Genomic DNA, 16,608 nt, shown 5'->3' on the forward strand with positions numbered 1-16,608 from the left:
TCTTGGAAGTGAGGAAGGTTTGATGCATTGTTGCATTCACATATGTCAATGCTGACTTTATCACGGAAAATTGTAGGCCACTGTTCACACATATATTATAACAATTTTCATTTGCTATAAAGCTAAATTTGAATTTTGACAAGTTATTAAGGTAAAATTATATTGAATTTGAAGCAATTTTGTTACAAAAAGTTATAGGCTATTATATATTTACATGAAATAAGGTTATTTGAAAATGTTCTATATTATATTGTATTGAATCAATTACCTATTGGTCTGTTTGGCCATATATTATACAAGGTTTGATAAAGGGAGATGGATTGACATATTGATAAAAATAAAAACATATATGGTAAAAATTAAATTATTCAATTAAAAATTGTTGTGAAAATACTGAATTCTTTCAGCAGTATAATATTTATTTACTGTTGATGCAATAAATTTATTTCTTATACAACAATTAAATAAAATTCGGTAATTGAAATAGTTTTGTAGTTTTTTTATAATTTTATTTTTATGCGTATTTAAAAAAAAAAACATTGATATTTCTACGTAAGGAATCATATATTACACAACCTTAACATTTGGATAATATGGATAAAAACATTATTTTTATGATTTTTGCGGGCTGATTTAGACATTTCTAATTTGCATAATCCAAAAATTTGCTAACCTCTTGCTACTACGCCTAATAGCATTGCTGAAAAATATATATTTTTATATTATTATATTCTACATTTATCACTGAAACATAATATATAATAGATATCTACTTATATGGGCATGTAACTTTTCTCTGGTGAAATATATGGTACCACTACAAAAGGGCCAAAATATAACCACCACTGGTTCCCAGATAGGGTCAAGGATTGAGAGAAGAAGTAAAATTATAATGCTTCGAACTTCAACTAATCAGCTGTTCAAGCCAATTTAATTGTTAACGATTGGTGCGATGATTCGCTGCATTACTATCAGAGACAATGAGGGGTAAAGAAAAAATAACCTCTCTTTTTAAGTTTTGAGTAGTGGTTTTTTGTAATTAAAATACTGTCGCAGGTTAATTAGTGCACACAACTCGGGTAAATAGTGTTAACGACACTCGTAGAAGTTTTTAAGGCACTCGCCACCTTGATGTGGCTTGTATTTAACATTTTCTACTTGTATCGTTTACACTACCTTTACGCGATCGCCGAAACAGCTGTTGCACCAATTGTGATGCCTGGTCAGGTGATGGAAACGTTCAACCACCAAAATTTTTTTTGAACTCTCTTCTTTTACAAGCTATATTTCTCGCTACATAATAGTCACTCAATACTATTTTATATATATGAAAATGAATCCTCAGAATCTCCATCTTTCTAAAAGTATAATATAAGTCTCAGCTTGAACTGTACTCGCCATTAATAGTTACAGCAGCAGGAACAATGACCGCGACGCGTTTTTCGCCTTTGTTTGTGTTATGTTTATTGGATCTGAGGATTGTATAGCTGTTAAGTTATGTACCACAATAGTTTCATTATACAGAAGTACTATTTACCTATTGTGTACTACTCTCAAAAGTTGTCAATTGAAAAATTAGTGGTTCTAAACAACAAAAACCATTATACTCCTGATTATACTTATCGTAAATTTAAAAAAATGTAATTTTTAGTAACTTCTTGTCAATTTCCGTAAAACTACTACATAATCTCTTTGTAGAATGCATTTTTCTGCACAGTTTGACATGTCTAACGTATTCATATGACTTTTGGTTCTCGAGATATAAGCTATTTTGTGCGCGGCGGCCCCCCGGGCGGCCCCCCAACTTCACCCCCTCCCCCCCATGTTATTAACCACCTAGAAATGCGACAACATCGATTTTCTTCATCTACTAGGTACCCATAGCAACAATCAAAAGTCAAATTTCGTTACACTTTTATGCATGCTCAAACCCCCTCAGCGCCTCGACTATTTACACTAAACAGATATTTCTTTCTTGAATAAAACACTAAATTAATTGAGAAGCAATTTCACAGACAACTTAGAACTTGAACAGGTATAGGGACCTCGCAAACTCAACTGGTTTGCAAACTCATTCAAGTTTATCCCGCCCTACTTCTTCGAGCTAAATTTAATCAAAATCTGACAAAAATTCCTCAAGTAATCGTGTTCACGGATTTATAATATATAAAAATTTGAACGATTAGTGTTTTTGGCCTCTAGGGACATCAAAATGAAAAAGTATATTGGTCCCGGGTCTAGGCCTTATCGTGCCACCTACGGTAATAGCTACTTCCCTATAGGGGAATTCGCTAATTAATTAGAGTCATTTTAACCTCAACCTCCGTTATCTTGAACTGGTCCGTATATTTTCTCTGCACTCTATTCTCTAACCCATTGTTTGGTTTTTTGGTCAGTACTCAAGTTTATGAACCATACTATTGGGTTAGTTATGATATAGTGTGAATCGATTTTGGTTTCTACTGAAACCCTGCAGCTTATTCGACAGTTTTCTAGAGACCTACTACATCAGTTGAAATTTTAATTACTAACCAAAATTTAAATTTTGGTATGCTACACATTCGAACATAAACAAAATTTCAAAACTTAAATCACTTAAACGATTAAGTGATAATTTGCTGGAAAAAATATTTCCCAAACTCGAGTTAAAGTTTTAATGTCACAAATTTATACTTAAACAAATTGCATCTATGTATCAGAGGCAATGACGTTCAACGTTTAAATCAGGATCAGCTGTGGGCTTGAATTTTATTGTTATGCTTTAAGAATTTTCCTAACCTAGCTTTTGTTTGTAAAAGAACGTTATTGTTAGAAGATGAGTGAAATGGATAGTGAAAAATATTGTACGTAGCCCCCTGTATATTGTCGGGTTAGGTAAAATTTTGTACGTTACACGTTACGCAAGAGCGTGTTTACATCAATTAGGTGAATTATGCAACTCGCTTCCGCTCGTTCACCTGCGTGATGTAAAAACGCTCTTACTACACTTGTAATGTATATAGCTATTACATGCATTCATGTTTTGAGTAAGTAAGCCGGCAGCTGATTTTGCGGCCCTAGGGATGTAAAAACCTGCTCGGTCCCCAAATAACGATGACAGCTGGCATGGCCAGCAAAACGTAACTTTCAGCCGCTTAACGTATGTAAAACCGCTAAAAACATCATAGTGCGGTGAAAAAGATATTGTTTACAGGGATATCTATTCTGACACATAGATAATATATTTCTGAGTTTGTTTATATATTAGAATAATTTGTTTTACATTATTGCGCTTTTTAGGGACTTATGTCCCTACAAGCAAGGCCACACTAAAAAAACAGGCCGTAATGCTCGCCAAGCATGACGTCACGATAGAAGACGGCTATGACGTATAGGTATTTATTTATTTATTTTCCAATGAAAGATTAAAACAAGCAGCTGATCACAAACGGCAAAATTACGTCATTGTCGTCTTCTACTGTGATGTCATGCTGGACGAGCATTACGGCCTGTTTTTTTAGTGTGGCCTTGCTACAAGCCACTAGTATTTATTAATATCATTATCATCATTAATAACTTGTAACATAAACATTTCAATGACAGTTTAAAACCATCTGTTAGTTAAACCAGCACAGAAACAGCTTTAAATTGTTAGCGTCGGCTGCTATACTCTTTAAAAATTAACACTTAATTTAAAAAAAAAACAGAAAAATTAAGTTACTGATTTAATTAAGTTAATTGTGGCCTCGACATTACCTTCTTTTCAAAATGATCTTCTTTCAACACAGAAATCATTGAAACCTGCCAAGTGGTTGATTTTGAATTGTAAAATAAAATACCCCATCACATGTTAATATATTATAATGACAGAAAATCGTACTCTCAAAACCAACCTTACATTACAAGTGATAACTTACCAGGTAGTAAGAAGTCGTTGTAGTAAGAAGTCCAGTATATTCCATCTTTAAAGTCCCAAACATTACAAGAAGTCTGATTAAAAAAATTAGCGTCGCAAGTTATATTTGGAATTCCAAACAAATGGGGATCTGAAACAAATATACTTTCTAAGTTGTCAAATAAATAACAAAAGGCGGACATAGGACAAGGTGAAAGTTTATGAATAGCTTAGTGATGGTTTTGAATAATTACTTCCTCAATAAAATGTGCTATATTATACATGATTAACACAAAAATTAAATATGTTTTCTTTTTTAGTGAATTCCCCATATAGGGAATAAGCTATTACCGTAGTACTCATGGTAAGACCCGGACCCGGGATCGATTGGCATCCAATCAGGCAAATGGAAATTCACTTAGTCTGCAGGTTTGCTGTGGCGGGTGTATTAATTTTGGTCAAGTGGATTATAAAATTAAATTTTTGCGTGTTCTTGCATTGATAGCAAACTTAATTTTTATACAAATCTTATTGATAGTGCCTTGAGTGCAAACACAAGTATCGGTAGATAGGGAGGCTTTTAAACTAAATTTTTAAATAAACCAATCGTTGTAAAAGGGTTTAGAAAGCTTAATGTGTCTCAAAATAAATCTCCGAAATTCATATAAAATCAACATTACTGGATTATTAAAATTTACAATGATATTCAAAATTACATGTAGCAGTAGCCGATTACATAAACAAAGACAAACCTTTGAATAAATATACTAGAATAAACGGTATCAGCAATCTGACTCATACTTTCTCCTGTACCGGTCGCGAGTAAAGTCTACAGGAGGTATCGCTGCCACCACTACTCTAATTAAGGGAGAGTAGGTCCTAATGACACAACAGAGATAAAATGAGATGATAAAATAATTACTTGGGATGATGAAAATAAATAACAGTTTTGATGCTGAAAACTTGAATTTAAGGTTTATATTTGAATATTATAGAACAACTAGCTGTTGTACCCGTGCTTTGCATCGGGAAGAGAACACGAAATAGAAACATTTTGATCTTTACATCTGTCGATAAAATAGTTACTCATAAGCCTTTAAACAAAATTTTACCTTTATGGCCTTAATAGGATAGCTGTTGTCATAAATGTAAAAAAATAATATTACTGCACCCTGTTGGTAAACCTTGTAACTTTTTAATGCTATTCAATATCATAGAACCAACTTGTGTAGTTGAAACAGCTGACAAAATTCTTTTACCTAACCCGCCATGTTAAACTTCTCTATCCCAAGCGTGATGTATACAACTTCCTTAAGGTGCGTTGTCCAAGGCGCGTCTGACGCAGAGCGATGATCGCTGGGCGTCGATCGCTTAGAGGCCCGTTGTCCAAGAACGCGTCTATTCAGTTCAACAGTTGGTTGCTGACTGTGTTAAATAAAATTTATTTTGCTCTAACTATTACTGTTAAGAGCAAAGTGTTGAAGATCCTGTTCATCGAAGAGATAGAAAACGAGAAAATTCTGGACCTTATGTAATCCTCGATTGTGTACCTACAGTGTTTTCAAAAAGATATGTGGTGAAGGATATTTTAAAATACTTATCAAATATCACTTTAATGCAGACGAGAGGCTGTTTAGTGACTTTTTAACTTTTAAAGGAAACAGTTTATGTTCCCTTAAATCCTTTAAAATTTAAGTTGTAATAATTTAATTTAACATTAAAGTATTATTATTTTGAAATTTGTCTTTAGTTAAAGACACATATCCCCTATTCTAAATAACTCCCAATATGTAATCCATAGCTAAAATAAAAGTCATTACTTTGGTGCATTGGCTATAAAGAGTTATGGGAGTTATTCAAAATTGGGGATATATGTCTTTAACTAAAGACAAATAAAAATAATCTATCTATATATTAATAGGCAAGCATGTTTCTTTAAAACCTTTTTTCTCAGCTCGTGTGAATCGTAGGGAAAATCTACGCATACCGTTGGAAAGCTATTTTCCTGTAGGTGTGCAGAATCCCTTTATAAATTTAAATAGGCTCAAAGATAAGCACAAAAAATGAGTTTAAAAATTTGAAAAAATTAACATGGATCTTATGCGTTGCTATGCTGGTTACGAAATAACAACGAAATATAAACAGAAAATCAAAACAAATGGAGGAAACTCCAATCACATGTTTTATTTACAGTGTGGGGTGAAAATAGATAAGTGAGTACATTACATATTTTTGGTCGAGTTTCGACCACTGGACGACCTCTCGTTTAATATTAAATTAAGGTCTATGACTCATTTAAAATTTTTGTCAGGAGTGATTAATCAAATTAAAGCCAAACATTTACAGAAAATTTTAAGACCAAAAAGAACTTGGTGGCGTATTAACAACCCGATGTATAAATATTTTAATAAAAACCAAATTCTAAAAAAAGTTAACTTTAATTTTGTGTTTTGGTTCGTAGCAGGTCTCTAACTTCTCCGATTTTAATGATCAATAGCTCAAATGGAAGTTTTTACATTACTGAATAATTTAAGGCTAAAACGAACTGCAAGCGTTAAGTTAATAAAAACTGGGAATATAAAAAAAATAATTTTAAATTTAAATTTAAAGTTTGATTTTAAGTATGAAACGTCTATAAGAAATGTATGGGGGAGAGTTTTCGTTTGAATTTATCTTTAAAACGAAAAAAAAAATTAAAACTGATTTCGGCATTAAAATCAGCATGAAAATCTACTTTATAATGATGTGTCACAACACTACCGGTATCACATAAAAAAATATGTATATCCAATATGGCGGATCCAAGATGGCAGCCATAAACGTGTTTTCTATCGAAATAAAGTACTTACCACCCAATAAATAGTGGTGGTGGTCCTAAGCCTAAAAAAATGTGCATAAAAATGCATGTGGAATATTTTTTTTTATTTGTCCAATGTAATTTGATGGATAAACTGCTATTTTTAATCATGATTTTAGGGGGTTACCCATGGACCGATTTTTGTAAACTTTTAGAATGTCACTTAGCAGACCCAATACTACAAAATAAAATCATAAAACATTTTCTTGCAATTTTTTTAGGTCATATCCTATATTTATTTGACTATAGCCATTACATTAAGATACAGTATAGTATGGGTTACGGGAGAACACAGAAACAACAATGCAATAGACGCAATAGACGCTGGCCATCAGCGATCCCGTCTGCTCCCGGTGCAGTGCCCCGCGTCAGACGCTCAGCGTCCCTTGGACAACGGGCCCATTGAAATCAATGCTTAGCAGTCACTGAGCGTCCATCGCTAGCGTCTATTACTCAGCGTCAGACGCAACAGACGCATTCTTGGACAACGGGCCTTTACTTCTCGAGTGATGTAAAGTATCAAAAACTCACTCGGTGATGTAAAGAAACCCATTTAAATAACATTGAGTGCTTAACTTAAAAAATATAACTCTATGGAGCCAACAACGTTCAACGCTAGAAATCAGCTGTGCGCTTGAATGTTATTGTTATGCTTTAAAGTATTTTCCTAACCTAGCTTTTGTAATGTTGTTAGTAAAATAACGTTACTGATAGAAGATGAGTGAAATGGATGATGAAAAATATTGTACGTTAACCCATGTATATTGTCGGGTCAGGTAAAATCTTGTACGTTACACGTTACGCAAGAGCGTGATGTAAAAACGCTCTTACTACACTTGTAATGTAAATAGCTATTACTCCTTTTAAATACGATTACTCATAAGGTTAACATGGGAAACTCCAGAGCCATTGGGGCGGAGCCCGAAAGGACTTAAGATAAGAATGCGTCTATATGTTAATCGGGAATGTGAGCTATCATCATACCAAATTTCAGCCCAATCCGACCAGTATTTTTCGCGTTTACTTGTCACAAACATACATCCATCCATCCAAACTTTCTCATTTATAATATTAGTAGGATATGCGTGTATATAGACTTTGAGAAATGACGTGAACAGTATGATGGGTGAAGCGTGATTAATACCTAGATGACAATGTCCGCGTGCCCCCCTCCCTATTCCAATACGGGATCAAGTAACTTCAATGTGTCTCTTTGATCTTACACTTGCATTGAAATCGCGTGATTCACCGTTAGATAAGCCTAAAGGCCGAAAAGAAATAAGGAAACTGTTACAACATAACTTAAACACAAAAGCCAAAAAAAAACTACTAAATATTACAATTAATTTAAGGACGGTGACACGCTACACTCCCATTAGCTTGTGAACAACCTTTATCTTGAGTAAGCGGTGGGAGTACCGGTAACTATGATATTTTGTAGAGAAAATGTCATCAGTTACAAAACCTTTTGGACCGTAATCTTTTCAGCAATGGTGGGTTGCACTATTTTTTTAGAATTATAAGGACCATAATACATCAATCCCTTTTAAATCCATTTTAATTTAACAAACAACATGTTTCAACACTTAGGTCATATTCATGTTTACATTTTATACAAATACAATAACAAAAAAAAATGAAAGTAATAAATATAGTCATATGTTAAGCGGTTAAGCTCTTTCATACGCCTTGGGTTAAGCTAACTTAGAATTTAAAGGATCTTGATTTATTCTTTGTTTAATTTTGCGTATATTACATAATATTTCTGTTTTATTGCAACTGTAGGATTTTTTTAAATATCGGATTTGTTTTGTTGATGTTCATGGTATTCAGTAAATTTTGAGGAAATCCTTTGTAATTTGTGTATATATATGAAAATCTTCTTTGACATTTAATTTTGTTTTATTTATTTCATATTCTAGAAGTTCTAAATTTTCATTTATATTTTTGTTTTCATGTCGAGTTTTGATTAGGTGCTCTGCAAAATTTGCAAAAATACAAAACTTTAGATATCCAAGAATATAAAAGAAATAATACCCTCGCCGCAGCAAACCTGCAGACTTAGCGAATTTCCATTTGCCTGATTGGATTTAAACTAAAATGTCTCCTAAAAAATATCACATTTATTCCCTATTTAAACAGAACTAGTCTAATGAGTACTTAGGTTTGCTGCAACAGGGAGGGTAAAAAAGATTTTTTTATGTAGAATATTAAAAGGTACTGTGGTTTAGTAAGAAATTAATGTATTTTCCAACTTTTATCAAAATATGTTCATATACAAGCAAACTACAACAGTTGACTTATTCTCCATAAGAATAACATGGGAATTTTAAAATTACAATTTTTTTGAATTTCCTCCGTAACAATTAGGCGCATAATAATGCTTCAATATACTAAATTATTTGTTTCTTTAAGCTCTACAAAATGGTTCAAAAAGAAATTGTGAAATTTTGTGTTTTTAGGGTCAAAAATGGGAAAAACCTATTTTTACCCCATAAAACCCCCCATAAACCCCCGTTCCCATAGTCCGATCATGCTGGTTCGCGAACTCATTCAAGTTTATCCCGCCTTACACCTTCAAACCAAATTTTATCAAAATCGGACAAAAATTACTCAAGTTATCGTGCGGATGGACACATATATATATATATATATATATATATTTTGTTATTGTATACATCAATGAGGGCTACTTTAAATGTTATTAAGTAAATCAAAATACCACAGTACCCTAAAAACATTTTATTTTATATTACTTAAAAATAAAATGTTTTTAGGGTACTGTGGTATTTTGATTTACTTAATATATATATATATGTATCTATAAGTATAAAAGAGGATGTTTGTATATATATATATATATATTTGTTTGTTTGGCAGTGATAAACTCAGACACCACTGAACCGATTGCCACGAAACTTGGTACATACGTGTAGAATTTCATGGAATAGGTTTATACACCATCAATTTCGTGATCCGTCCAATCGGCTCCGCCCCAGTGGCTCTGGAGTTTCCCATGTTAACCTTATGAGAAATGGAATTAATGAATCTTAACAGCTGTTTCAATTAAACAAGTTGGTTCTGTTCTATGATGTTCAATAGCATTAAAGTTACAAGGATTACCAACAGGGTGCAGCACTATTATTTCTTTTACATGATGACAACAGCTAATTTGCAACCAAAAGGTGAGTGAGCATAGCGAACGAACTTCAACCTGGAGGCGAGTTAGCGTAGCGAACGAGCTAACCTGAAGGCAAGTGAGCGTAGCGAACGAGCTAACTGAAGGCAAGTGAGCGCAGCGAACGAGCTCCAACCTAAAGGTGAGTGAGCGTAGCGAACGAGCTCCAACCTAAAAGTGAGTGAGCGTAGCGAACGAACTTCAACCAGGACGTGATTGAGCCATGCAAGTGAGCGCAGCGAACAAGCTCCAACCTAAAGGTGAGTGAGCGTAGCGAACGAGCTCCAACCCAAAGGTGAGTGAGCGTAGCGAACGAACTTCAACCAGGACGTGATTGAGCCATGCGAAAGAGATCATCTTGAAAATACTGTCATTAATAACCATTAATGAAAATAACCATTAATAAGCTAGCATAACCTAGCATTAATATAAGAGCAATAATAAAGAACCGGTTATCCTTTGTACTATATGTGTTTCATTAGTTGTCGTACGTATTTTAATTTAGTTTAAAGCACTTCATATACAATAAGACAATTATTAAACGTTACGGTACTTAAATTATAAATAGTCAAAGGCAAGACAACGTCTGCCGGGTTCAGCTAGTATATATATATATCTCAATATATAGATATATAAAAATTTGAACGAATGGTGTTTTTGGCCTCTGGGGACATCAAAATGAAAAAGTAAATCGGTCCCGGGCTTAGGTCTTACCATGAGACCTACGGTAATAGCTACTTCCCTATAGGGAAATTCGCTAAAACAAAATTAAATGTCAAAGAAGATACTGAATACCATGAACATAAACAAAACAGATCCTATATTTTGAAAAAATCCTACAAATGCAAAAAAACAGAAATATCATATACTATACACAAAGTTAAACAAAGAATAAATCAAGATCCTCTAAATTTTAAGTTAGCTTTGTGAGGAAGTTTCCTCCAGAGCACAAGGCCTTTTATCAAGGGTGGTAAGGGTTGATAAGTGAAAGACTCTGTATCTTACACTTCCATTTTATTAGCGAATTTCCCATATAAGGAATACGCTATAACCGTAGTACTCATGGTAAGACCTGGACCCGGGACCGATTTGATTTTTCGTTTTGAGGATCCTAGAGACCAAAAACACCATCCGTTCAAATTCATATCTATTAAGTATAAAAGAGGATGTTTGTATATATATATTTGGCAGTGATAAACTCAGACACCGCTGAACCGATTGCCACAAAACTTGGTACATACGTGTAGAATTTCATGGAATAGGTTTATACACCATCAATTTCGTGATCCGTCCAATCGGCTCCGCCCCAGTGGCTCTGGAGTGTCCCATGTTAACCTTATGAGAAATGGAATTAATGAATCTTAACAGCTGTTTCAATTAAACAAGTTGGTTCTGTTCTATGATGTTCAATAGCATTAAAGTTACAAGGATTACCAACAGGGTGCAGCACTATTATTTCTTTTACATTTATGACAACAGCTAATTTGCAACCAAAAGGTGAGTGAGCATAGCAAACGAACGAGCTAACCTGAAGGCAAGTGAGCGCAGCGAACGAGCTCCAACCTAAAGGTGAGTGAGCGTAGCGAACGAGCTCCAACCTAAAGGTGAGTGAGCGTAGCGAACGAACTTCAACCAGGACGTGATTGAGCCATGCGAACGAGATCATCTTGAAAATTAAGAAGTTAAACGGGGCTAAGCCCGCGGGTTACAGCTAGTGTATATCCTACTAATATTATAAATGAGAAAGTTTGGATGTATGGATGTATGGATTTATGGATGTATGTTTGTGACAAGTGAACGCGAAAAATACTGGTCGGATTGGGCTGAAATTTGGCATGATGATAGCTCACATTCCTGATTAACATATAGGCATATTCTTATTTCAAAAATCCTTTTGGGCTCTCTGGAGTTTCCCATGTTAACCTTATGAGAAATGGAATTATTGAATCTTAACAGCTGTTTCAATTAAACAAGTTGGTTCTGTTCTATGATGTTCAATAGCATTAAAGTTACAAGGATTACCAACAGGGTGCAGCACTATTATTTCTTTTACATTTATGACAACAGCTAATTTGCAACCAAAAGGTGAGTGAGCGTAGCGAACGAACTTCAACCTGGAGTCGAGTTAGCGTAGCGAACGAGCTAACCTGAAGGCAAGTGAGCGTAGCGAATGTGCTAACCTGAAGGCAAGTGAGCGCAGCGAACGAGCTCCAATGTAAAGGTGAGTGAGCGTAGCGAACAAACTTCAACCAGGGGACTATGAGGACGGGGGTTTATGGGGGGGGGGGGTTTATGTGGTAAAAATGGGTTTTCTCATTTTTCACCCTAAATACCCCCGCCGCAGCAATCCTGCAGCCTAAGCGAATTTCCATTTGCCTGATTGGATTTAAACTAAAATGTCTCCTTACAAATATCATATTCATTCCCTATTCAAACAGAATTAGTTTAATGAGTACTTAGATTTGCTGCAACAGGGAGGGTAAACAGTTTTTTTAATGTAAAATGTTAAAAGGTACTGTGGTTTGGTAAGAAATTAATGTATTTTCCAAATTTGATCAAAATATGTTCATAAACAAGCAAACTACAACAGTTGACTTATTCTCCATAAGAATAACATGAGAATTTTAAAATTACAATTTTTTTAAATTTTCTCCGTAACAATTAGGCGCATAATAACGCTTCAATATACTAAATTATTTGTTTTTTTAAGCTCTACAAAATGGTTAAAATTGTGAAATTTTGTGTTTTTAGGGTCAAAAATGGGAAAAACCTATTTTTGCCCCATAAAACCCCCCATAAACCCCCGTTCCCATAGTCCGATCATGCTGGTTCGCGAACTCATTCAAGTTTATCCTGCCTTACACCTTCAAACCAAATTTTATCAAAATCGGACAAAAATTACTCAAGTTATCGTGCGGATGGACACACACACACATATATATACATATGTATATATTATATATATATGTATATATAAAAATTTGAACGAATGGTGTTTTTGGCCTCTGGGGACATCAAAATGAAAAAGTAAATCGGTCCCGGGCCTAGGTCTTAGCATGAGACCTACGGTAATAGCTACTTCCCTATAGGGAAATTCGCTAAAACAAAAATTTTTGCAATTTCTTTTTTAACCGTTTTATAGAGCTTAAAAAAAGAAATAATTTAGTATATTGAAGCACTCTTGTATGCCTAACGATCAGGGAGAAAATTCAAAAATAGTGTAATTTAAAATACCCATGTTATTCTTATGGAGAAAATGAAAACTGTTGTAGTTTACTTGTTTATGTATATATATTGACTAGGTGAACCCGTGCGAATTTGCACGAATTATAAATTAGGATATTATAGCAATGTTGTTAGAAGCAGCGTCGTGATCGACGTTGGTCTTGAGCTCAATCGTTGTCTATATGCATTCTAACTTCTTTTGCTGTTCAACATGAGTATTTTGCAGGACGGAGCTCATTATTGTGAAAGCTTGCGCGTATGGATTAATATCAACCAAATGTTGAGTCAAAATGTGCGTGAGTTCAGTGCTGCAAGAGCCATTAGCTTTGTTTGGCATTCTTACTTGAACAGCGGGAGCGGGTTCGACGTCCGTAGATATAAATTTGTGCATATATGGGATGCTCCCCTTCTGACGGTTGAAAGGTGCCAATTGGTGATAAATTGTGTCGTGCACCTTATACATGAAAGGCCCTCCACCGTTATATTCTTCAATTTTAGCTCGAGTGCTGACTATTGCGAGCGCAGAGTTGTACGATCTACAGTTCTCTTTGTAGTTTCTGCTCAAATGATTTGCTCCTCATAGGATATAATAGATTTCTCGGTATGGTGGTAGATTCAATTGTCCTTTATGGCAGCAGGACGAAAATCATTCGCCTCATCCTCTTTGTTCTTCTTTTAAATGTAGCACACCACATTTCTGACGTTTTAATGCCTTATCGCCAAGTGAATGCTTCTGAATTCTTGTATTTGTCAGTGTAAATTTGTAAGTACACGTTGCCACTAACTGTTCCAGATCCTCGTCTGGGCTCCTTACGTTTTGCATTGCTTGCCGTATGTTGCAATCTAAAACTTTTCTTCCGTCGTTTATTTTTAAAAACATGCAAACTGTTTACATTTCCAAACCAAACAAAACAGCTGGATTAAATTTTTTTAAACTAATGTATTGACATCTGTTTCAGAATATAATCAAATCAATCACAATGTTATCCTTATGGAAGGAACTTTGAGGGCAGCCCACGCCCTTAAAAAGAAATATTTCGAAAATCTAAAGCCAGTTTGCACATCTACCCACCTAGACAAACATTTTGGTATATAATATGTGGGATTAAATCTTAAAACAAAAAAGCCTTATTGTTCACAAAGTTTCATGTTGCGTATCTATATATATAATTCTGTAAGACCAAATTTTTACCAGAAAATTGTGGACATCTGGTAAGTCGCAGAAAAGTGGGAGAAGTCTTAAATTAAAGGTCTTGACCCCAGGGACTCGGGAAAAATATCAGAATTCCCATAAAATTACCAGAAAACGAGATATAACGTAAAATATCCACCATAAAAAATGCATGGGGACTGAAAAACGTCTGCATTCTATCAGCTGTTACTTATTTATTTGCATTGTTTACATTTATTCCGAAAGTCAATGTTGGTAAATAATGTTTCCAAATGAATTGTCTTTAATTTTTTTTGTTTTCCGTTTTTATAATGAGTGACGTAACTAGACAGGGTAGGGGAAGACCTGCAAGACGTGGAAGAGTGTCCAGGAATTCAACAGACTTAAGAAATGCAAAAGAGAACGTCATGTAGACTGTGAACTGAGAACTGAGAACTGTGAAAGAAATCCAGAAGCTGTCTTTAGAAGAACACTGGAAAAAGGGGTCGCCGGAAGACTGTCCCTCGGAAAACTACCCCCCCCCCCAAACAGGTTCCTACGTCATATTGACGTCAGAGACCAGGGGGGCAGTTTTCCAGTCACGGATACTCAAATTTAGTTGTCAAACAGTTCTAATCTAACCTAACCTAACCAACCAAACTTGCTGTAACATTTCAAAATTCTGTTTTATATTCACCACATGACTTTTCTATTATCCAATGGAATTACTCGAATTAAAATTAAAATTACATAGCATGATTTGTACAGGGGGGTAGTATTCCAGTCACGTACACGGCTTCCATATTGGTTAGTTGGCAGATTTTGTGACTTCACGTTTCACCTGGGGGGGTAGTTTTCCGGGGGATAGTATTCCGCATCCCGGAAAAAGGCCACAAATGGACATTTCAACGCATGTTACCACAATGGACATGCCACAACCACAAGTAAATGACGAACTAACTGTTTTTACATGATTCGAACTTCATAAAAAACATAAGGCAATACAACAGTGCAATGCCAATTGCGTCGCTTTCCGCTACACAAAAAGAGATTCCGGGAAATGGGCCTTACTGTCTTAAAATTCAGGGACAAATTCATAGATATATTTCTGACTTACCACCGCCAAATGGGGAGTTGCCTTCATAATAATTAATAATAATTTACATTTGGTTCTCAAAATGGAAACTATAACAGAATTCGTAAGATTACAAAACAAATCTTCAATTTTAAACTAGAAAAGATGTGCAATGTTTGGCTGTATGATTTCAGCTCTTATTCGTCGCTCTCCGGGCTCAGGCCAACCGTGTGCACGTTTCCATTTGTAATATGTTGTGTTATTGATTTAATCATTTTACAATTGTAGGCTATTTCATTGACACATTAGAAGCAACTAATATACGACTCCAACGGAAGGAAAACCAAGATATAATACAAGAAACACTGTTAATTTTAAGTAACATAAAATTGATAATTTTAGAAACATATTTAGAATATTTGTCTTTTAATATATGTTCTTTTTTATTGTAGTCTAAATTAGGGGCTATGGCCTACAGGCCACTAGTTAAATATATAGATGTAATTTGGCAAATTTATTTATTTCATCCTATACTATTGACGTATAGCCAAAAAACACTTTTTACCTTCCCCGTAGCAGCAAACCTAAGCACTCGTTAAATCTATGTTATTTAAATTGGGAATAAATATTTTAGTAAAAATGTATGAGAGAAGTCGAAATTCGCTTAGTCTGCAGGTTTGCTGCGGCGGGGGTATTCCATAATATCCTTATCCTAACACATATGTTTCTATGTACAACTGTATATACAATCTTGATCCTAGGTCCGTAGTCCTCCTACCAGGCAGTGTCTCCGGGCTCGTATTCAGGGGTTGGGCAGAGGTTGGATCAAGTCTTGCTTGCGCCCTTACTGGCCCGGCGGTCTACGACACTCATAAAAGATATCCGTGTGGGTCCGCGGTCTAGATCCTTGGCACCTTCACCCCGGAATCCTCGGTCCCCTAGCTGCTACTCTACACTGGAGACGGTTCTGGCTTTCCTGCACAGAAGTCAAGCTGGGCCGGTCTAATGTGCTACTGCTCTCCACTGGAGACGGTTCTGGCGTCACTTGCTCAGAAGTTAGCACTCTCTAGGCAGTCTACTCGGTCTGCAGTCCGATGTAAACTCCGTCAAGACTTAGCATATACCTATGTATACGCTTTTAAGGTGGGGGACTCGAAAGTCCTCCCCTCCACCTACGACTGTGGACCCGCGGGCTCAACACGCCCATGAGGGGGTGTCGGGGGCTCAACACGCCCATCCGACGGTGCTG

At 35.3% G+C, this 16,608-nt stretch overlaps 1 protein-coding gene across 2 annotated transcripts in view; it reads right to left on the minus strand.

The window, feature by feature from the left end:
- Window positions 1-16,608, minus strand: part of LOC128990329 (tenascin-like) — a 201,177-nt gene that overhangs the window by 142,233 nt on the left and 42,336 nt on the right. For both annotated transcript variants that reach the window (XM_054412665.1, XM_054412664.1), the window contains exon 5: window positions 3,897-4,025. In XM_054412665.1, the coding sequence (XP_054268640.1) occupies window positions 3,897-4,025 (129 nt within the window). The remainder of the gene's footprint in view (window positions 1-3,896; window positions 4,026-16,608) is intronic.

The sequence above is a fragment of the Macrosteles quadrilineatus genome, unplaced genomic scaffold, assembly GCF_028750875.1.
Source record: "Macrosteles quadrilineatus isolate MER2022 unplaced genomic scaffold, UCM_ALF_1.0 Scaffold_3__2_contigs__length_128488019, whole genome shotgun sequence".
NCBI classification, from domain to species: Eukaryota; Metazoa; Arthropoda; class Insecta; order Hemiptera; family Cicadellidae; genus Macrosteles; species Macrosteles quadrilineatus.